At 32.1% G+C, this 16,489-nt stretch overlaps 2 protein-coding genes across 2 annotated transcripts; one reads left to right on the top strand and one right to left on the bottom strand.

Annotated features, from left to right (window-relative positions):
• The first annotated feature begins 6,831 nt into the window (after positions 1 to 6,831).
• On the top strand, positions 6,832 to 7,634 carry LOC8280156 (flowering-promoting factor 1-like protein 3). The gene has a single exon (XM_015717815.3). It carries the CDS (start codon positions 6,980 to 6,982, stop codon positions 7,316 to 7,318), a length of 339 nt encoding a protein of 112 aa, XP_015573301.1. The 5' UTR covers positions 6,832 to 6,979; the 3' UTR covers positions 7,319 to 7,634.
• Positions 7,635 to 12,565: 4,931 nt separating this feature from the next.
• On the bottom strand, positions 12,566 to 16,109 carry LOC8262428 (vesicle-associated membrane protein 724). Its single transcript, XM_002516862.4, has 5 exons — positions 15,746 to 16,109; positions 14,121 to 14,262; positions 13,839 to 13,959; positions 13,139 to 13,201; positions 12,566 to 13,045 (listed from the first exon to the last, which is right to left on the bottom strand). Exons 1-5 carry the CDS (start codon positions 15,933 to 15,935, stop codon positions 12,896 to 12,898), a joined length of 666 nt encoding a protein of 221 aa, XP_002516908.1. The 5' UTR covers positions 15,936 to 16,109; the 3' UTR covers positions 12,566 to 12,895.
• Positions 16,110 to 16,489: the final 380 nt, after the last annotated feature.

The following is a 16,489-nucleotide window of genomic DNA, read 5'->3' as shown; positions in this document are numbered from 1 at the left end:
ACATTTATGATTAACGAATTCTAATCTTTAACTTTAGCATAAATTAACATATAATTAATTAATTAAAATAAAATCAAAGTCATTTTCAAGGAATCATGGAATATGAACAGGAAATAAGCCTCCTCTGCTAATTTGTTGTTATATATATATAAGAAGGGAATTTGATCCTACATTCCAAATGTTTACTACTTTATTCTCTGTATCAGTGTAGATAGCCTCATTCCATCTCTCTCTTTTTTCTTCTTTAATATCAAAGTTAGGCATATAAACTTAATGGTATATATAAGCAAATCATTCTCAATTAGCTTAGCTTTAATTTTATTCCCTACATACCCAATTGATCTAGAATAAAAAGTCCCCATTCATTTCTGCATAAGTGTACCATTACAAAAAGAAAAAGTTGTTATAATTAAAAAAATAATAATAATTAATTAAAATTTCATTCCTTACAACTTTTAGCGTACCAAATTGGTTTCTCTTCTAATATTTTAAACCTATATTGGCTGAGAATAAGTTCATATTACAAGAACATAAGGGTCCATAGGGTAATTAATTTAGCTTTCAGATACTCATTTTGTGATTAAGTTTGATAATTATCTAAACACCCACTTTAACAAAGAATTTACTATTATTATTATTATTGCCTTGATTTGTAGGGAATTATCATAATTAAGTATGCACATTGGCCTCTTTGGCCCTAGTGGTATCCAGTTGCCTCTTCATATAAAGGAACAAGATATTTTTAGCATTTGAAATTAATAGATTTATACACTTATTTTACTAGGTTTAGTCTATAAACAACGTGATTAAGTGAATCTCTCTCTAATCTATTCCTACCACAGCATTTGCTTAACAACCCATTACATTTTTCTTTTCCTAAAAATTAAAAAATCACCTATTAGAAAATAATAATTAGGTAAGCATCTTCTTATTCATTTTTTTCTAAATAATTATTAAATATAATTGGTGCATTATTAGATGCATAACACATATATAGTGATGTGGATAGGTCATTTGTTGATTTTTGAAAAATTAAGACAAAAACATTGCTATTATTATATATGTATTTTTAATTAGCCCTACAAAGTAAAATACTTAACATGTTAATAGTTAAAACTTTAATTTCATAAAAATTACTCATAGTTTTGCCATTATATATAAAAAATGTGTAAGAATAAATTGATGAAAGAAAAATATTAAATTGAAAAATGTTTATTTATATCGGGATTAAAGTTTTATTGATAATGCGTATGAAATGCTTCTGTTTAATTTGAAAGCATATATTAAGCAATCTTATTTACTAATATACTATACAATTAGTCATAAATACAAACATCTTCTTACATGTGATGTACTTTTAATTTTAGAGTAGAAGATGCTACTTGGCTAATTTAAGTTTGTAACTCTTTTTTTTAAGAAGAATAGATATTTTATTAATAAGTATATTTTAATATAAAAGATAAATAAATATTAAATATTATAAAATATATATAAAAGAATCGACTCTTAACGATCATGAATCGCATCGGTGAATAATTTATAATTGCGGAAAGTACCCTCCACTTAGTTATATTAAGTCATATATCGACTTTACAAATGAATAATAAATCAATTTTTTTTTTATAATTAATTTGTAAAAACAAAGAAAAATATAAAGAGAATATTTTACCGTATTTTGACATACACAATATGTAGAGTAACCATTTATCCCATTTCATTTTTTCCTTATTGAAGTCTGATCTACTTTAATCAGCAGCACCCCATATCTAAAACATGAATTTTTCTTTTGTTGTCCTTAATTAGAATTAAGAATAATTCTTTTGTTTTTGGGCAGGCTGTTCCCTACCTTCCACAAGAACCCAAAGAAAGATAAATATTATAAATGAGAACAGTAGAGAATCCCTACAAGAATATTGCTATTGTAAATCGATAAATCAAGCTGATAAATTATTTTTATAATTCATCTTCGTACTATTATACATAATTAAAATGGGTATCCAAAAATATTCACACAACTAGTTTTACACCTAATTATTCACAATGTCTTTGACATTCACGTACATCAAATGACTCTCCTTTCCAATGATAGAAAAATAGAATATAAAAAAAGTGATGAATTATTACATGAAGCTTTAGCTTCATGTTACTAGAATTTTGCCATCCAAGAGGAAACAAGACAATATGCTTTACTGAATAGGATGGAAAGCATGCATTGCTTTTCTTTTCTTCTTTCCTTTTCTTTTTCCTTGGAAGAAAGACAAGGTTAACATTATATTTATATTTATATTTATAGAATGAATTACTTAGATTTAGAAGTTTAATTTTGGTGTTGATATAAGGGACATTCAATCACATGGGCATGTAGCAATGAACGAAAGGTGGAGCCCAGAATAATTGAAAGCTTTGATTTTTAAGGATTAAAGGCAAAGCATATATTACATATACGATGTGATAGTTTGGTTTCTTTGGGATTAGGGTCTACACACACACACAAAAGAAAGGTTATATATGAAGAACAGAAATAATTATTTAGAAATTAATAATAAATTAGAAAACTGATGTGGCATGTCGACTAACCTCAAAGAAGATTGGTGGGATATAGAGAATCATCGCTATCCCAGGTGGACATTAACTATGAGGTGGAAAATGTTCCTCTTTTTGCCATCTCATTTTTATTTTTTTTTTTAATAAAAACTGCATTTATAGATATCTACATCAACTGCCAAGAATTCCGAATTCATATTATTCCTTACGTAACTAATCCGATTTGATTTGTTTATGTAAGACTATATAGAAGCTTCCTGGTGTGATCTTAACAGGAGTAGCAGTGGCTTTCTGTTCATCCAACTTAATGTTATTGCAGAGAGGGCAAAGATACTTGTTATCATCTTAATGATGACATGTCATGTAATTAAAATGTCATTTTCTTGCAATCTTAATTATGTATATACCCTTCATTTGTATTATTAGATATAGTTAGAATATGTCGAGAATTTTTGTTTTGTTCAAAAAATATTTCCAAATTTGCATGTAATTTTGTGCTTTTGGAAGCAAATATTGATACTCGTGATAGCTATGAAATTAATGTGATTTTTTGGTCAGTGATAATATCTGAAGAAATTAAATAGGTGTTTTCATAATGGAGAGATTAAAGACTTTCTGTAATGATTAAGTCGGTCCATTATTTATATAAAAAAAAAGTAGAATAAAGGAATAAAAAAGATAGCTATTTACATGAAAATAGAGAAAACATATAGAAAGAGGGGTGCCTAAAATTATACCTCAATAGTTGGAGCCCTGGTTAGAGAAGAGTGTGTAAAGTAGTTCAAAGCATTTAGCTTGTGTGATTGGATTATAGATGGTGGTCATGTATTGGAAGGAATTCTTCGTTCGTTTAGGGACTAGTGACTTACTTATTCAGTAACTTTAACACCGAATATTTCTAAAATAAAATAGATACAATAATAGATGTTTATTGACCTTTCAATTTTCTTTCTTATTTTCAAACCTATCCGAAAGAGAATTCAATACCTCTTGATCGTGAATATCTAAATAGAACGAATTACTCTATGAATATCTTTGCTTCATATCAAAATAATTAGAACTAAGTCTTGTTAACTAAAGTATGTATTATTTATATAGGAGATTATCCAATTGAGAAGATCTATTGATATGAGATGAAGTGAGAATTCTTTTTATTTTATTTAGCGAGCCTACTTTAGAAATATAGGAACTTGAACTCTTACGATTTCTAAAGTCGATAGATTGTCATCTTACTGTGAATTTCCTTACTATCGGTATTGATATGTAGAATGAGATTTTATCTTTATTCTCGTCCCATTAATCAATTATTTATCAGATTATAGAGTAACTAATATTCAATCCTTTCTTCAACTTGGAATCAATTTAAAACAAAACAATTCCTTTTATTTTGGGTCCATTTAGGAAAATTAATTCACACAACTTTAGAAGAAACTGGCATGCCATTAATAATAAAAACGAGTATATAGGACAAAATGTTAGAACCAGTGGTGGTGGAGGTCATTCTCCATGGAAATTTAAGATCACCTTTCGAGTACAGCAGGTAAAAAGTAACGGCTTGAGAAAAAGAAAAAACAGAAGTAAGCAGCTGGTCCATGGCAATGAAAAAGATTGAGGTAGAGAGGAGAATAAACAGAAAAGAAAATAAAGATATTATGGTGATTTACAAGTAATAATGTTGGGTTGGATTAGGTGAGGTCTCCTTCGAGAGGAGGACCATGTGGGTTGCAAAGATTAGGGCAAAGTTTGAGACCTAGCTAAGAGTGCTGGGCAAAGGAAGAATGTGCCCTAAAGGCTTACACTAAATCCATCCAACTTTTTATTCGGTTGGGTTAAATTGGGAGCCAAGAACCTTTACACTCTCCTTTTACAGAATTTCAAGTTTGCTGCTTCTTGGTTTGCTCCTCCTCCATCGACATTGCCTATTTTTCTGCTTTTACTTATGTAGACATGTATAAGTATATTGGTAATTGCACCAACAGCTTCCTCTATACATTAATTTAGAATAAAAGATCTGAAAATAAAAAAGGTGTAGAAACTTTTTTTACAATCAATTCTACATATGCTTGTAAACAAATATCCGTTAACTTCGTAATGGTAGTTAGATTGAAATAATTAATTCGTTAAAATATTAAGATAAGTATAACAAAGTATTATGTGATTTCAATTTTTAATATGTAGATTTTTTTTCTCGATAAATAGAAGTAAATGGTTAAAATCGTGATTAAAAAAATTATTTTATCGTTAAAAAGTATTCATTAATAAAAATTTATTTGTTTCTACTCTAACAAGTGATCATTATTATATTTATCATATTTGATAATATGAGTTTAAAGTTTAACAATTCAAACTATTAAAATATATATAATAATAATTGAATCTTTATAAATCGAAACTTTTTAAAAGTACCTCTCTTTATTTAAAAGAAAACCACATTGCTAAAATGTATAAAACGGTAAAATCGCAAGATTTTTTTTATAAAATATTTTATTTTTCATGTCTCCCTATATAATATAACTTTCTCATAACCATGGAAACTATAATAAAGCTTCAAGCAAGCAAATTTTAATTTTCGTGACTCAATTAATATACATACGTACTTTTATACTATAAGAGATCATTTTACGCACATGCCCAATCGATCGCCGAAAGTATAGATCCATTCTATTTGAATATTATGTTGAATTTCTTTAGATGCTTTGAAAATTTTCAATGGCTACTTTTTTCTGATGTGGGATTACGTTCTTCAATACTTTTCCCAAATGTAACTAATTTCTTTTGAAAGAATTAAAAGAAACTACATCAATGGTGATATAAGGGGAATTATAACCCATTGTAACGAATTACCTGGATTTAAAACTTAATTTTATCAATTTATATACTATTTTCTTTTATATGGAATTACATTGGTGTTAAAATTAAGACACAAACATATAGTTTTATATAAGTTTATAGTCAACACAGTTAGGCAAGAGAGGAGGACTTTGTTAATTAGGGTAGGCGCCCTACTTCGAAAAGAAAACTCTCAATTTCCAACAAACAAGAAATTGAGAGAATCCTTCCAATTTTTTCTTTTTCCTTTTAATTTTTTTGGTCCCATCCCCACACCCTCTTCACGGTTCTTGGTCTCTCTTTCCCCACCACAAAACCATTCTCCACTCACTCACTCGCACCCCGCCCCCCCTCCCTTCACCAACTGTGCATTTCCCATCAGCATCATCCTTTCCACTTATGGAACTTTTATTCCATATACGACCATTCAAACTCCATTATATATTCATATACATATATAAATAACATATTCATCCACATATATGAGTGATATATTTCAAGATCACCAGGACTATGAAATCACCCTTCAAAGTTAATAAGTTAAAAACAACAAAAAAATAAAATAAAGTAGTGTTCCAAGAACATTTTCCACTATATATTTATATGTATATTCCTCCCCTCTCAAACCTAGACCAAACAGCTAGCATTTCAGAATTACATCACTCGATCTATATCATTAATAACCATCAGTTTCTTTTTCTCTTAAGGATCATTGATGTTCTAGAGTAGGAATATATAATGCATGTAGACAAATCTTGATGTTCATATTGTAAAAAGTTTTTTTCTTTTCTTTTCTTTTCTTTTCCTTTTTCTGATAGCTAGACCCACTTCGTATGTATAATCTTTTTCCCTCGGATTATAAAGAAAAATGTCTAACGAATTGACTATGTATAATTCAGTGTCAAGACAAGTGTATATGAGCACAATCTATAACTTGTCGCACATGTAGTTTTCCTGTAGCCTTCTCTAGAATATATATGTAGAAGCCGTATTCGAAATTATTTTTTGTTTTCTCCCTTTCTTATTCAAAACAAAACAAAGATTCCCATAGTGTGGGGGAGGAAGGTTAATTAAAAGAAAACAAAAGGATTCTCCCCAATCCGATTATGCCCACATTAGAAAGATGGAACATGTGTTCCCAAGCAACCCTAACCTTGCTCTCTCATTTTCTATTTTTCACCCTCCTTCTTTATTTCCTGAAATGGTAAGCGTATGAATACTACTTAAATACTTTTTTTTTTTTTTTTTGTGTAGATTATGCAATAACATATGATTTTCTTGTATAAATATTCAACTAGTTATTACAATATTATCCATATATGTAATCAATTAATCTTTTTTTTCATCTTTAGACCCTTTTCCCAGTTGGGTCCCACCAGAGCTATGGCCACACCCAAACATCTCCATATATCCATCATCCTACACGACTCTTCTCCCTATATAAATACCCTACCATCCCATGACCAAACTCAAACTCCCATCTTCAAGCTTATTAACAACTTACTACACACACAGACATATATATACACACACACACTCTGCTATTACAAAACCATATCTTTATCCACTCTTCTGTTCTTTGCTCTAACAACCTTTGCTCATCAAAATGTCTGGTGTCTGGGTTTTCAAGAACGGTGTCGTCCGGCTTGTGGAGAACCCAGGAGCTGAATCTCTTGATGGAAGCAGGCAAGGCTCTACTGCTCGCCGGAAAGTACTTGTCCATACTCCTAGTAACGAAATCATAACTTCTTATTCTGTTCTTGAACATAAGCTGTATTCACTTGGTTGGGAAAGGTACTATGATGACCCTGACCTTCTCCAATTCCACAAAAGATCCACAGTTCATCTCATCTCTCTTCCTAAGGATTTCAGCAAGTTCAAGTCCATGCACATGTACGATATTGTCGTTAAAAATCGCAACATGTTTGAAGTCAGAGACATGTAGTAATGCTGGCTGTTTCTCGGTGTGTTATGTCGTATATTTGTGTGTTTGCGTTTTGTGCTGTATTATAGTAGTTGGATTCAAAATCGTTTCTAAAATTTAGTTGGTTTTCTGATTTTGGGATATGGGTTTGATTAATTACATATGCCAGAGCTGTTTGTGTGTGGTATTAGGGATATATAGGCGAAATAGCTAATAATGTTAAAAGGGTTTGTTTTGTTTTAGTGAGCTACGTAGTTTATGAACTTTGGGTGTCACAGTCAATGTAAATTGTCACAGTTTCATTTGTGGGAATGAAAATTCAGCTTCTTTCGTGTGACTTGTTTTTTTTAACATATCTCATGTTAACAACAGTGCTGAAAGTCGATTGCCTGTCAGTCTTGCTATTTTATAATAATAACAATTAGTTTATCAGAATGGAATATTGCTGTTGTTGTGATTCTAATATATGGGAATGAAATAAAAGTATGGTGTTTGCATTTGGCATGAAGTAAGTTGGTTCACTAAGTAAGTAGTGTCACAATTGATCGATGTTGATGATGATGATGATGATGATGATGGAAGAGATGCAAAGATTTTTTACTTTTTTGGGGGGGGTAAAAAGGAAAAGGGTCACGTGAAAGCCAAAACCATTTGGCTTAGGTTACCAACAACACCATGGTGATGCGATGTCTTTATGAGCAAGTGGGCAAGACTATCCAATTTGCATGGAAGGCCTGATCAGTGTGGCCCTCATCATCTCTCACTCTCCAAAAATACCCACATTGCACCATATCAAATTGAATCTAACAGCTGGTAAAGGCTATAAAATATGCTCTTGGGCTAGTAAATTCAGTGCCCACTTTGAGATTTAATTTCCTCATCTCCTCTAGTAATTTTGGTCATCTAATTGAGTTTCTGCACCAGAAGATTTAGGATTCTAAAATTCTAACACTCCACTTTAATTATTTGGCCCAGATAACCTTATAATTGAATATTCATAATACAAGAGGACTAGGTTTTACAAAAGGAATTCTAGCGGTTCACTTTAAATTGGTTACCACACACACTAAAGAAGAACTGTTTTGTACGTTTATATGTATGTAAAACAAAAGGAACTTTAAGAAAATGATTGCCGCAATAACATATTATATAAACAGTATTACAACTATTCATGCAATTAGTGAGTTATTATACTTATTAGTTATTATTGCCGGGAAATATCCGAGCCTCGTCAAAGTGTGTAGATGGATAATAAGAATATTTCTTAATTTAACATAATTAAAATTTTGAATTTAAATCTTGAATATGTAATTATTTAAAATTTTTTTAAAATAATATTTTATTATCGCAAATACAGTAAATAAAATATACAAAACTTTGGCTTGAAGAAGCAAAGTGCGGCTTTCTTCTTTCTTTCATTGGCTTTTTTTGTAGTTGGATATCTAAGTATATATGGTCAATAATCTAAAATTTACCCGAAATAGAAAAGGTTAGGACAGTTTAGATGGGTTAGAGGACAGCTAGGTGATACTGCCTGCCCATTCCCCAAAAAGGGAGGAGAAGATTTTATCATCATAATTCCTAAGGGTTACAGGACAGCTAGTTTCTGGACCACTGCTTGCACAAACTCTCATCCTACGGACAAAAAGATACCACACGACCTTAATCTTATTTTTTAGCCAAATCTCAGCCTTCAATTTTATACTTCTTTTTTCTTCTACATTTTTCAATCTGATAAAATAAATGTAAGGTTTTGCCAACTGTATATCCTTCCCTTGTCTCACAAAGAGACCAATTTGACAATTTTGATATACTAATGAGACACTTTACATTTCTAACAAAATAATTGTCATTTTGAGAGGTTTCTTTTACTAAAAGAAAAAAAGAAAATTGGTGGACCACCAATAATATAGTATAAGGGGGGAAGTGTTTGGAAAATGATGAGGAATTTGCATGGCTGAAGCAGGACATGTCTCCAAACCAATGGGGTAATCTTTGCCCTTGTTGAATCATAAATGGTTGGTTCTAAATGAGAGTGATTGTACATATAGCTTTGCTGGTGTTAATGGTTGTTCTTTATATTTTAGTTTCCTGTGATTTGGACCTCCTAGATCACACATTTGCATGACACGTGGACGGCTTAACGACATAGAGATTTGGCCCCAAGCTACACATTCGCAATAAGCTTAAGAAAAATTTCATTCCTTGCTTTTATGTTTTCCCAAACATTTGACTTTATTTTTTGTGTTACACTTCATGTGTAACTATGTCCCAAGTTTATTAATTGTTATAATTCCAAGAACATACCTTCCTTTTTATTAAAGGTTAATTTTTGAATTTGTTCTTTCCGGAATCATCCTAACATTTCTAGTAATTATTTTCTAGTTTGAATAAAAATATGATCTTCCTATGTAATTTTCTTTTTCTTTAAGTACTAATGTATATCTAAAGAGTTCCAGAATGCTAAAACACAGATTTAAAAGACCCAACCAGCTGTAATCGATCATATGTTCAGGACATAATTAAGGATACCAATAAAATGTGAGGATAGACGACTAATTAAGGCCATGTTTGATGTGCATAATTGTACATTTTCTAGTGTTTGATCCATTGAGAAAACTAAGTTTAAAACGAAAAGTTAGTTTCTAAATCTATAAAATCTCATGAAAATTATTTAAACTTACATAAACATATGTTAATTGATAATATCAACTGTCAGCTGCCTAATGACTAAAACAAACTTGTTTACTTTTTGTATTTAGATTTAATTATAAACTAAAGATTTGTACTCTTACAATAAACAGTAAATATAATTAGTATATTAGTGTATCAAATGAAAAAAAAAAAATCTTTCCATAAAGGTCTCACACGGGAAAACTCAACGTTTGACATTAAGCCTGGTGGTTGCCAGGGAGAGATTTTGATCATCTGATCATCACATCCTGCGTAACTAAAGTGGGCAACTGGGCATTGGACAGAAACATAGAAGGGGAACCCACTCTCTCAGTCTCTTCTTTTAAAAAGGGAAGGGAAAGAAAAAAAATCTTGTGTGGACGTAAATAATTCCAAAGAAAAAGAAATAATATATGCATGAAAAACCAAACCCTTTGGGGGAAGCCATGCAGGAGTAGACTCCAAAGGACATGTGCTTCAAAAGCACTGTAACATATACATAATAAGAGAGGATATCTGTGAGCCCTAACAATTATAATACAAAATACATTTAGGGATTCGTATACAAAGAGCTCTAGCTTAGCTAGCCAGCACTTGGTATGATTTATCTTATGTGGATAAGGCTTTTATCAACACGTGTCTAAATGTGATGAAATTGGAGAACACACCGTACGTATAAATAGTGAGAGCAGTTGTTACTTCTTACACGCCAGGCAGTAAGCCCCATTCCTTGTCTGAATGGGCTGCAATGCACTTTTCCAGTGACTAGTCAGTTTTTGGCTTTGGTTTTCCTTCTTCTTCTTCTTCGTCTTTTAATTGAGAAAAGAGAGGAACTAGAAAAGAGAAACAGGGAAGCAATGGCTGCATGCTAGTTGATATTTTTCAGTGTCATTCATTATCCATAACCATAATGAGTCCAAAAAGAAAAATAAAAAAGAAGAAAATATGCTATCCAATTTAAGGATGGGGCAAGAGAGATCCTGTTTTGTCTTCTCATGAGTTTGATTTTGATGGCCAGAACAGAAGCTTTGTCATGTCAAGTTCCATATTTATAAATATATATATATATATTACATTAGCTAATCTTTGAGGTCAATATCTTTTTGTAAGGATATAGTGATATACATCTCAATATCTTTTTTTTTGTATTCTTTTTTAGGAAATTTACTAAAACTGCTTGAACCTGAAACATAATTCACTTTATTTTATGCTGAAATATTTAATGGGTAATATGAGAATAACTATGATCAAACTCTAAGCTTAATTATATTACCTAAAAGCTCAAACTCTTAAATAGAACCTCAAAAATAATCTCTATATCTCCAATGTAAGCAAACAAAACAAATACAAGTGGATAACGCTTCTCCATACCATAAGATTTTGGTTAAATGAGACTATATGTGGAAGGAATTAGATTATTTGGTACGCCTACCTTAATTTCATCTCATAGGGATGGGGGCTATATGAGAATCAGAAAACGACATTAAATTAAAGAATTATATATAATATTAATTAATAATCATGGTAAAAACAACTTGGGTGGGTTTGGTTTGGCATAGAGTCTCAGTTGCTTCTAACAAGTAATTAATTTTAGGAGCCGGCCTAGCTAGCTACTTCAATTTTGAATATGGCACATTTTCCACACATGACTTGGAAAAGATCATCATGTATTGGTACTTGGAGCCGCCGCTTGAAGAAACTATATTTACATATTTTATTAGTAGTGTTCCATATTTTAATTCTGCTTTGTCTAGTAATTCAACGAGAAAAAAGACAATGAATGATAGAATGAAAAAGGATAGAGCTAAACCCAATTGAATTATAGTTCTAAGCAATTCGTTTTGTGTGGTAGAGATGTTGACATCAAGTAATGTAATTACCATCTGACAACCGATTCAGTTGTGGTCTATAGACTTACAGGTTTTCTTAAGAGTACTATTAAATCCTTCTTACTAACTCTAGATTTGATGTATATACTATATTGATAGATGATTGATGCGTATTTATTAAATGGAATATGTGTCAATCATCTAATACTAAACTATAAAACACTCGTATATATATATATATATATATATATGTCACTTTCTTACTGTAAATACTAAATTCTAAGTATTTCATTTTCGAGATAAATTACAGAACAAGTTTCCGCAGCTCCTATTATCAAACATTTTAAACCAGTCCTGCTGAGGCTAAGAAGCATAACCGAAGCTCGAGCCTGTCATCAACAGCAACTATTTGTGATGCTGGGGCTCAACCGATGAGAATTAATTATAGGTCTAGCAATAAAATTAAACTACTTTTTGAAACCCGTTAATAAGATACCTCTTTCTTCTGATGGTTTCAACATTTTAAGTTATCATCCTAATCATAAAGAAGAAAAGTATTATTTATCCGAATAACGGGTCTGATGAGAAAAATGATTTTTGCTTTTACACCTCCATTGCTGGGCCTATCAGATTTCCTTGTAGAGCCTCTGCCTAAAGGAGCGAAGCCTTTGTTTCAGCCATTCCATTTCAGAGTGTGTATCTATATATCCCCCGAGTTTTATCTGGTTATTATATCAGTGAAAAAAGAAATGAGATAATGCATTGCTTCACATAAATGCTATTTGTCAACTTTTATATCTATATGAACTTTTTTTTTAAGGAAAAAGATTAAAAATAATGTTGTGTAATATTTGATACAGATTGGTAAATGAAATGATACAGACCTCTCTCTCTCCCTCCCTCTCTCTCTCTCTCTCTCTCTCTCTCTCTCTCTCTCTCTCTGACCTTTCAGATGCCAGTTCTCAGGTTTCCCAATCCCAACTCCTGAAGAAGGTAGGAAAAAACTCCACCAAAACCGAAACTCCCCTACTGAACACAAACGTTTGAAAATCTTTCTTTGTATATGAATTCACCTGGTGTATATGCTGAAGATTCACTAGTTGGTACAATCAAACCCATGGCAAATGGAAAGCCAGATAATGAGGACCAGAAGCAACAAGATTCCAAGTACAACCAACTTGATCTTCATGTTTTGATACCACATTTTCCGCCGTATTTGTGTCCCCTGTTTCTTGTATGCTTGTGCCTGAATATGAGAACGAAAAGAAACCACTCACATACTGGGTATAGAGGATGATTAATTCAAGAATTTACTTTTCCAGGAAACCAGTTAACCTACCTGATCACGTAAATTCTCAGTCTTGTCAGCAAGATTCGTTATGGCCTCACCCCTATCAATAACCTGAAAGATGAAGATGAGGTTAAACATAGCATAAAATGTGACAATCTTTTAGTTTTCATGATTCTATAGCTTCAGAAGAAACAGAAACACAGAGAGAAATAATTTTTAAAAGAGTACGACCAAAGAATTAATTGATTGTGAAAAAGGTGCTTCGCATATTACAAATGAATATACTGATAGAGATGTTGCCATCTGAAAGCTGATTCAATATTTGGTAATAAACTTGTAGACAATGTAAACAAACTTCTTAGATGAACTCTCAAAAGTAATCTACATTAAACCTTACTTCCACATCCCTTTTAAGGCAGCTTTTTGTCAAATTATTTCAACATTTAAGTTATGATCCTGATCAAAGGAAGGCCAAAAGCATAACTTATGAGGGGAATGGCCTAAAAGGAATATAAGCATTGGACCTCCATTTGACAATTGATGACCAGTACGGGGCATCATATTTTGCTTTAATGGCTCAAGTAAAACTTTTAACATTTATCAACTGACATTTAGTTTCCATCTCTAACTGCATATCTTTTGTTGTTCGTAAGGAGTTATCTGAAATGTGAACTAGAGTTGCAAGCCATTTTCTGTAAGTATGTTATACTGATCATGTGGCTTTTCTCTAACATCTCATTGCACTTACCTTGTCAATATTCCCTAACATTATACTTTTAACTTCTGAAACTTGAGCCTTCACTTTTAATAGCTTCTCGATTTCTTCAGCATGGTCAATAATATATTTCATGTGCTCTTTCATAACTGGCCTGAAAAAGAAATCATACTGCCTTACTTTCAGGTACAAATATTACAATCAAAATAATGCATAGTTCTCAATGGCTTTTTTTTCCTATTTTCTTTCCCATTTCGTTTCTTTGGGGTTTAGGGAGAGAAGGGGCTGTACAAATACTCGCGTAGATACACATACCCGAACTCCTTGTTGAGACTCTTGGCAACAGCTGTGTCTGCTTTACCACCCCCATATCTTTTCTTGAAGTCTGCCTTCATGCGTTCCAAAAATGCAATAGAGATCTGCTTGCTAACAGATTCTTTTGCAACGACGCAGTAAGCTGCAAATAGCAGAAAATTCCATGTCAAGAGGTTAAAGCATTGAAACTTCCTTACAACACTTGTTTGAACCAGTTCCCATTACATTCCTAAAAAGACCATATAAAGAAAAGGTCCATTCACAATTGTTAAGCATATGAGTCATAGTTACAGCTGCAACCATTAAGACTTTACTACTTTCACTTGGCATAAATAGTAGAGTGACAGAACAGAGTGTAACTTCACCAAGCATATCACCTCATCTTCAAAATCTCAAATCACAACTATATGCAAATCATTGATTCCTTATAGTTAAAGTCTAGGACCACACAGCCAACCAATGTCCATAAAATATCTCAACCTGATACATTACTTGTAAAACTTCCAAGTAGTGCAAGTGAGAATGCTATATTTTCATCCCCCACCCCTCATTCCCTCACTCTAGCGTCAAAAAAGGTTTGTACCTGTTTTCTCTAAAAGTGAACTGATTCGTCCTCAGATAACCTGCTTAACTAGTGTCAGGTTGTCAAGGGATTAAAGAAAGAGAACGGCGAGGGTATCAAGGGAATTATTCCTTTTATCTTTTGGGACTAACTCTCAGCATTACTGGTTCAACAACCAGACATTAGTAACCTAAATCCAAAGCATGGAATATCATATGAGACTTGCATGAATGCATAAAGCCAGATTCCTTGATGATTCCTTTATACATTCTAATAGCAGCCTCCATATTGAACAAGCAAATCTACCATACACTTGAACTAGCCAATGTCAAGCCAATAGATGACTGCATATTGAATCATAATGTCAAAGAGCCATTTTCACACAAAAGTTTAAGCTGTTAGGTGAGATCTCATGACTAGTTCCGTATCTCTAATGCACCCCCGTATACAAATGTTCATTGCACTTGAAGCATGATAAAACACAAGTCCGCTTTACTTTGTGCTGAAATATTTAATTATTAATACAGGGGTGGTTGACGATCGAACTCTAGATCTTAATTATTAATATAGGGGTGAACTCTAGAGTTTCTGGTTATAGAAGCTCTATTACCATGTCAAAAGATCATTCCACTCAAAAGCTTAAGGCCCTAAAAACAGTTCATATCTCAAACACATAAAACTAAACATAATTGACGATGCAAGTTTTTCAAATTAAAGCCCAAACTCTTAAATTGCTTGACGAAATCCTTATTTAAACTTAGTCCACACACAAAAAAATTGACAGCTTGAACTAATTAACTATGCATTTAATTTCAATGCAATAAATATATATACACCGTACATAGACATCAATTATTTCACCCACTAGCTTATGTAATCCAAACTTGACAGTTATTTACATACTCTAAAAAGTTACCAATACGAAGTGATCAGTTGTATTCTGAAAACATAACTTTTCTAATTAGATCCATTAACTTTCACTTATATAATTAAACTCTCAACTCTGTTTTTCTTTATTTCCCCTTTAAAAAGAAAGTACATAAACTAAAACAAAAGTAATTACCGTAACCATCTTCGACTAGAAAATTGAAAGTGTGATGGTCACAGTTGTAAGTGAACTTGTCGTTAGAAGAAGGCAATCTCTGAAGGCACTGAGCTGCGATCGCTGGAAAGTTGCCTGTAAACTCTGTGTACTCTGCCAAAATCATTGTGCCCCTTGCTACAAAGCTGTAAATGAACGATTCTTGACTCATTTCGTTAAATTTGAAGCGTTTTAACTGAGTCAACTGGGTCCGATTTGAGATAGACAAAGATTCGCGAAATAGGATTAAGACAAGACACGAAGAGAGAAAGAGGGAGAGAAAGAGAGAGAGAGAGAGGTATTATTCTGGTTTTCACGTTAGCGTATGCTTAAGCCGTGTTTGGGTGAGTTATTTTCTTTGAACCGAAGACATTTTCCTTTTTATCAAACGACATCGTTCATATTTTAAGTTTTGACTTTTATTTGACGGACTAAATCTTTGGCGGCGTTTAATTAATATAAAAAGTAGGAGCGAGTTGGACCAACTGGACCGGCGTTTGTAATCTAGAGCAATTGATTTGCCCATGGTCAAATGAGGGTACGCGAGTAATTACACATTTGATAATGATAGATTAACGTTATTAATTAACAAATCGGAACGGAGTGAAAAAGAGAGAACACCCGGAATCCGCGGTTTGATGTCTCTGTATTCTTGCCTCACTTGAGCTCTACTTTTCTTTTTGTTTTTGGTAATACTTTAGCTTTACTTAATTAATTATTCTTTTA

The sequence above is a fragment of the Ricinus communis genome, chromosome 9 (assembly GCF_019578655.1).
Source record: "Ricinus communis isolate WT05 ecotype wild-type chromosome 9, ASM1957865v1, whole genome shotgun sequence".
Classification (NCBI taxonomy): domain Eukaryota; kingdom Viridiplantae; phylum Streptophyta; class Magnoliopsida; order Malpighiales; family Euphorbiaceae; genus Ricinus; species Ricinus communis.
The sequence above is the reverse complement of the archived record's forward strand: the minus strand, read 5'-3'. Positions and strand labels throughout refer to the sequence as shown.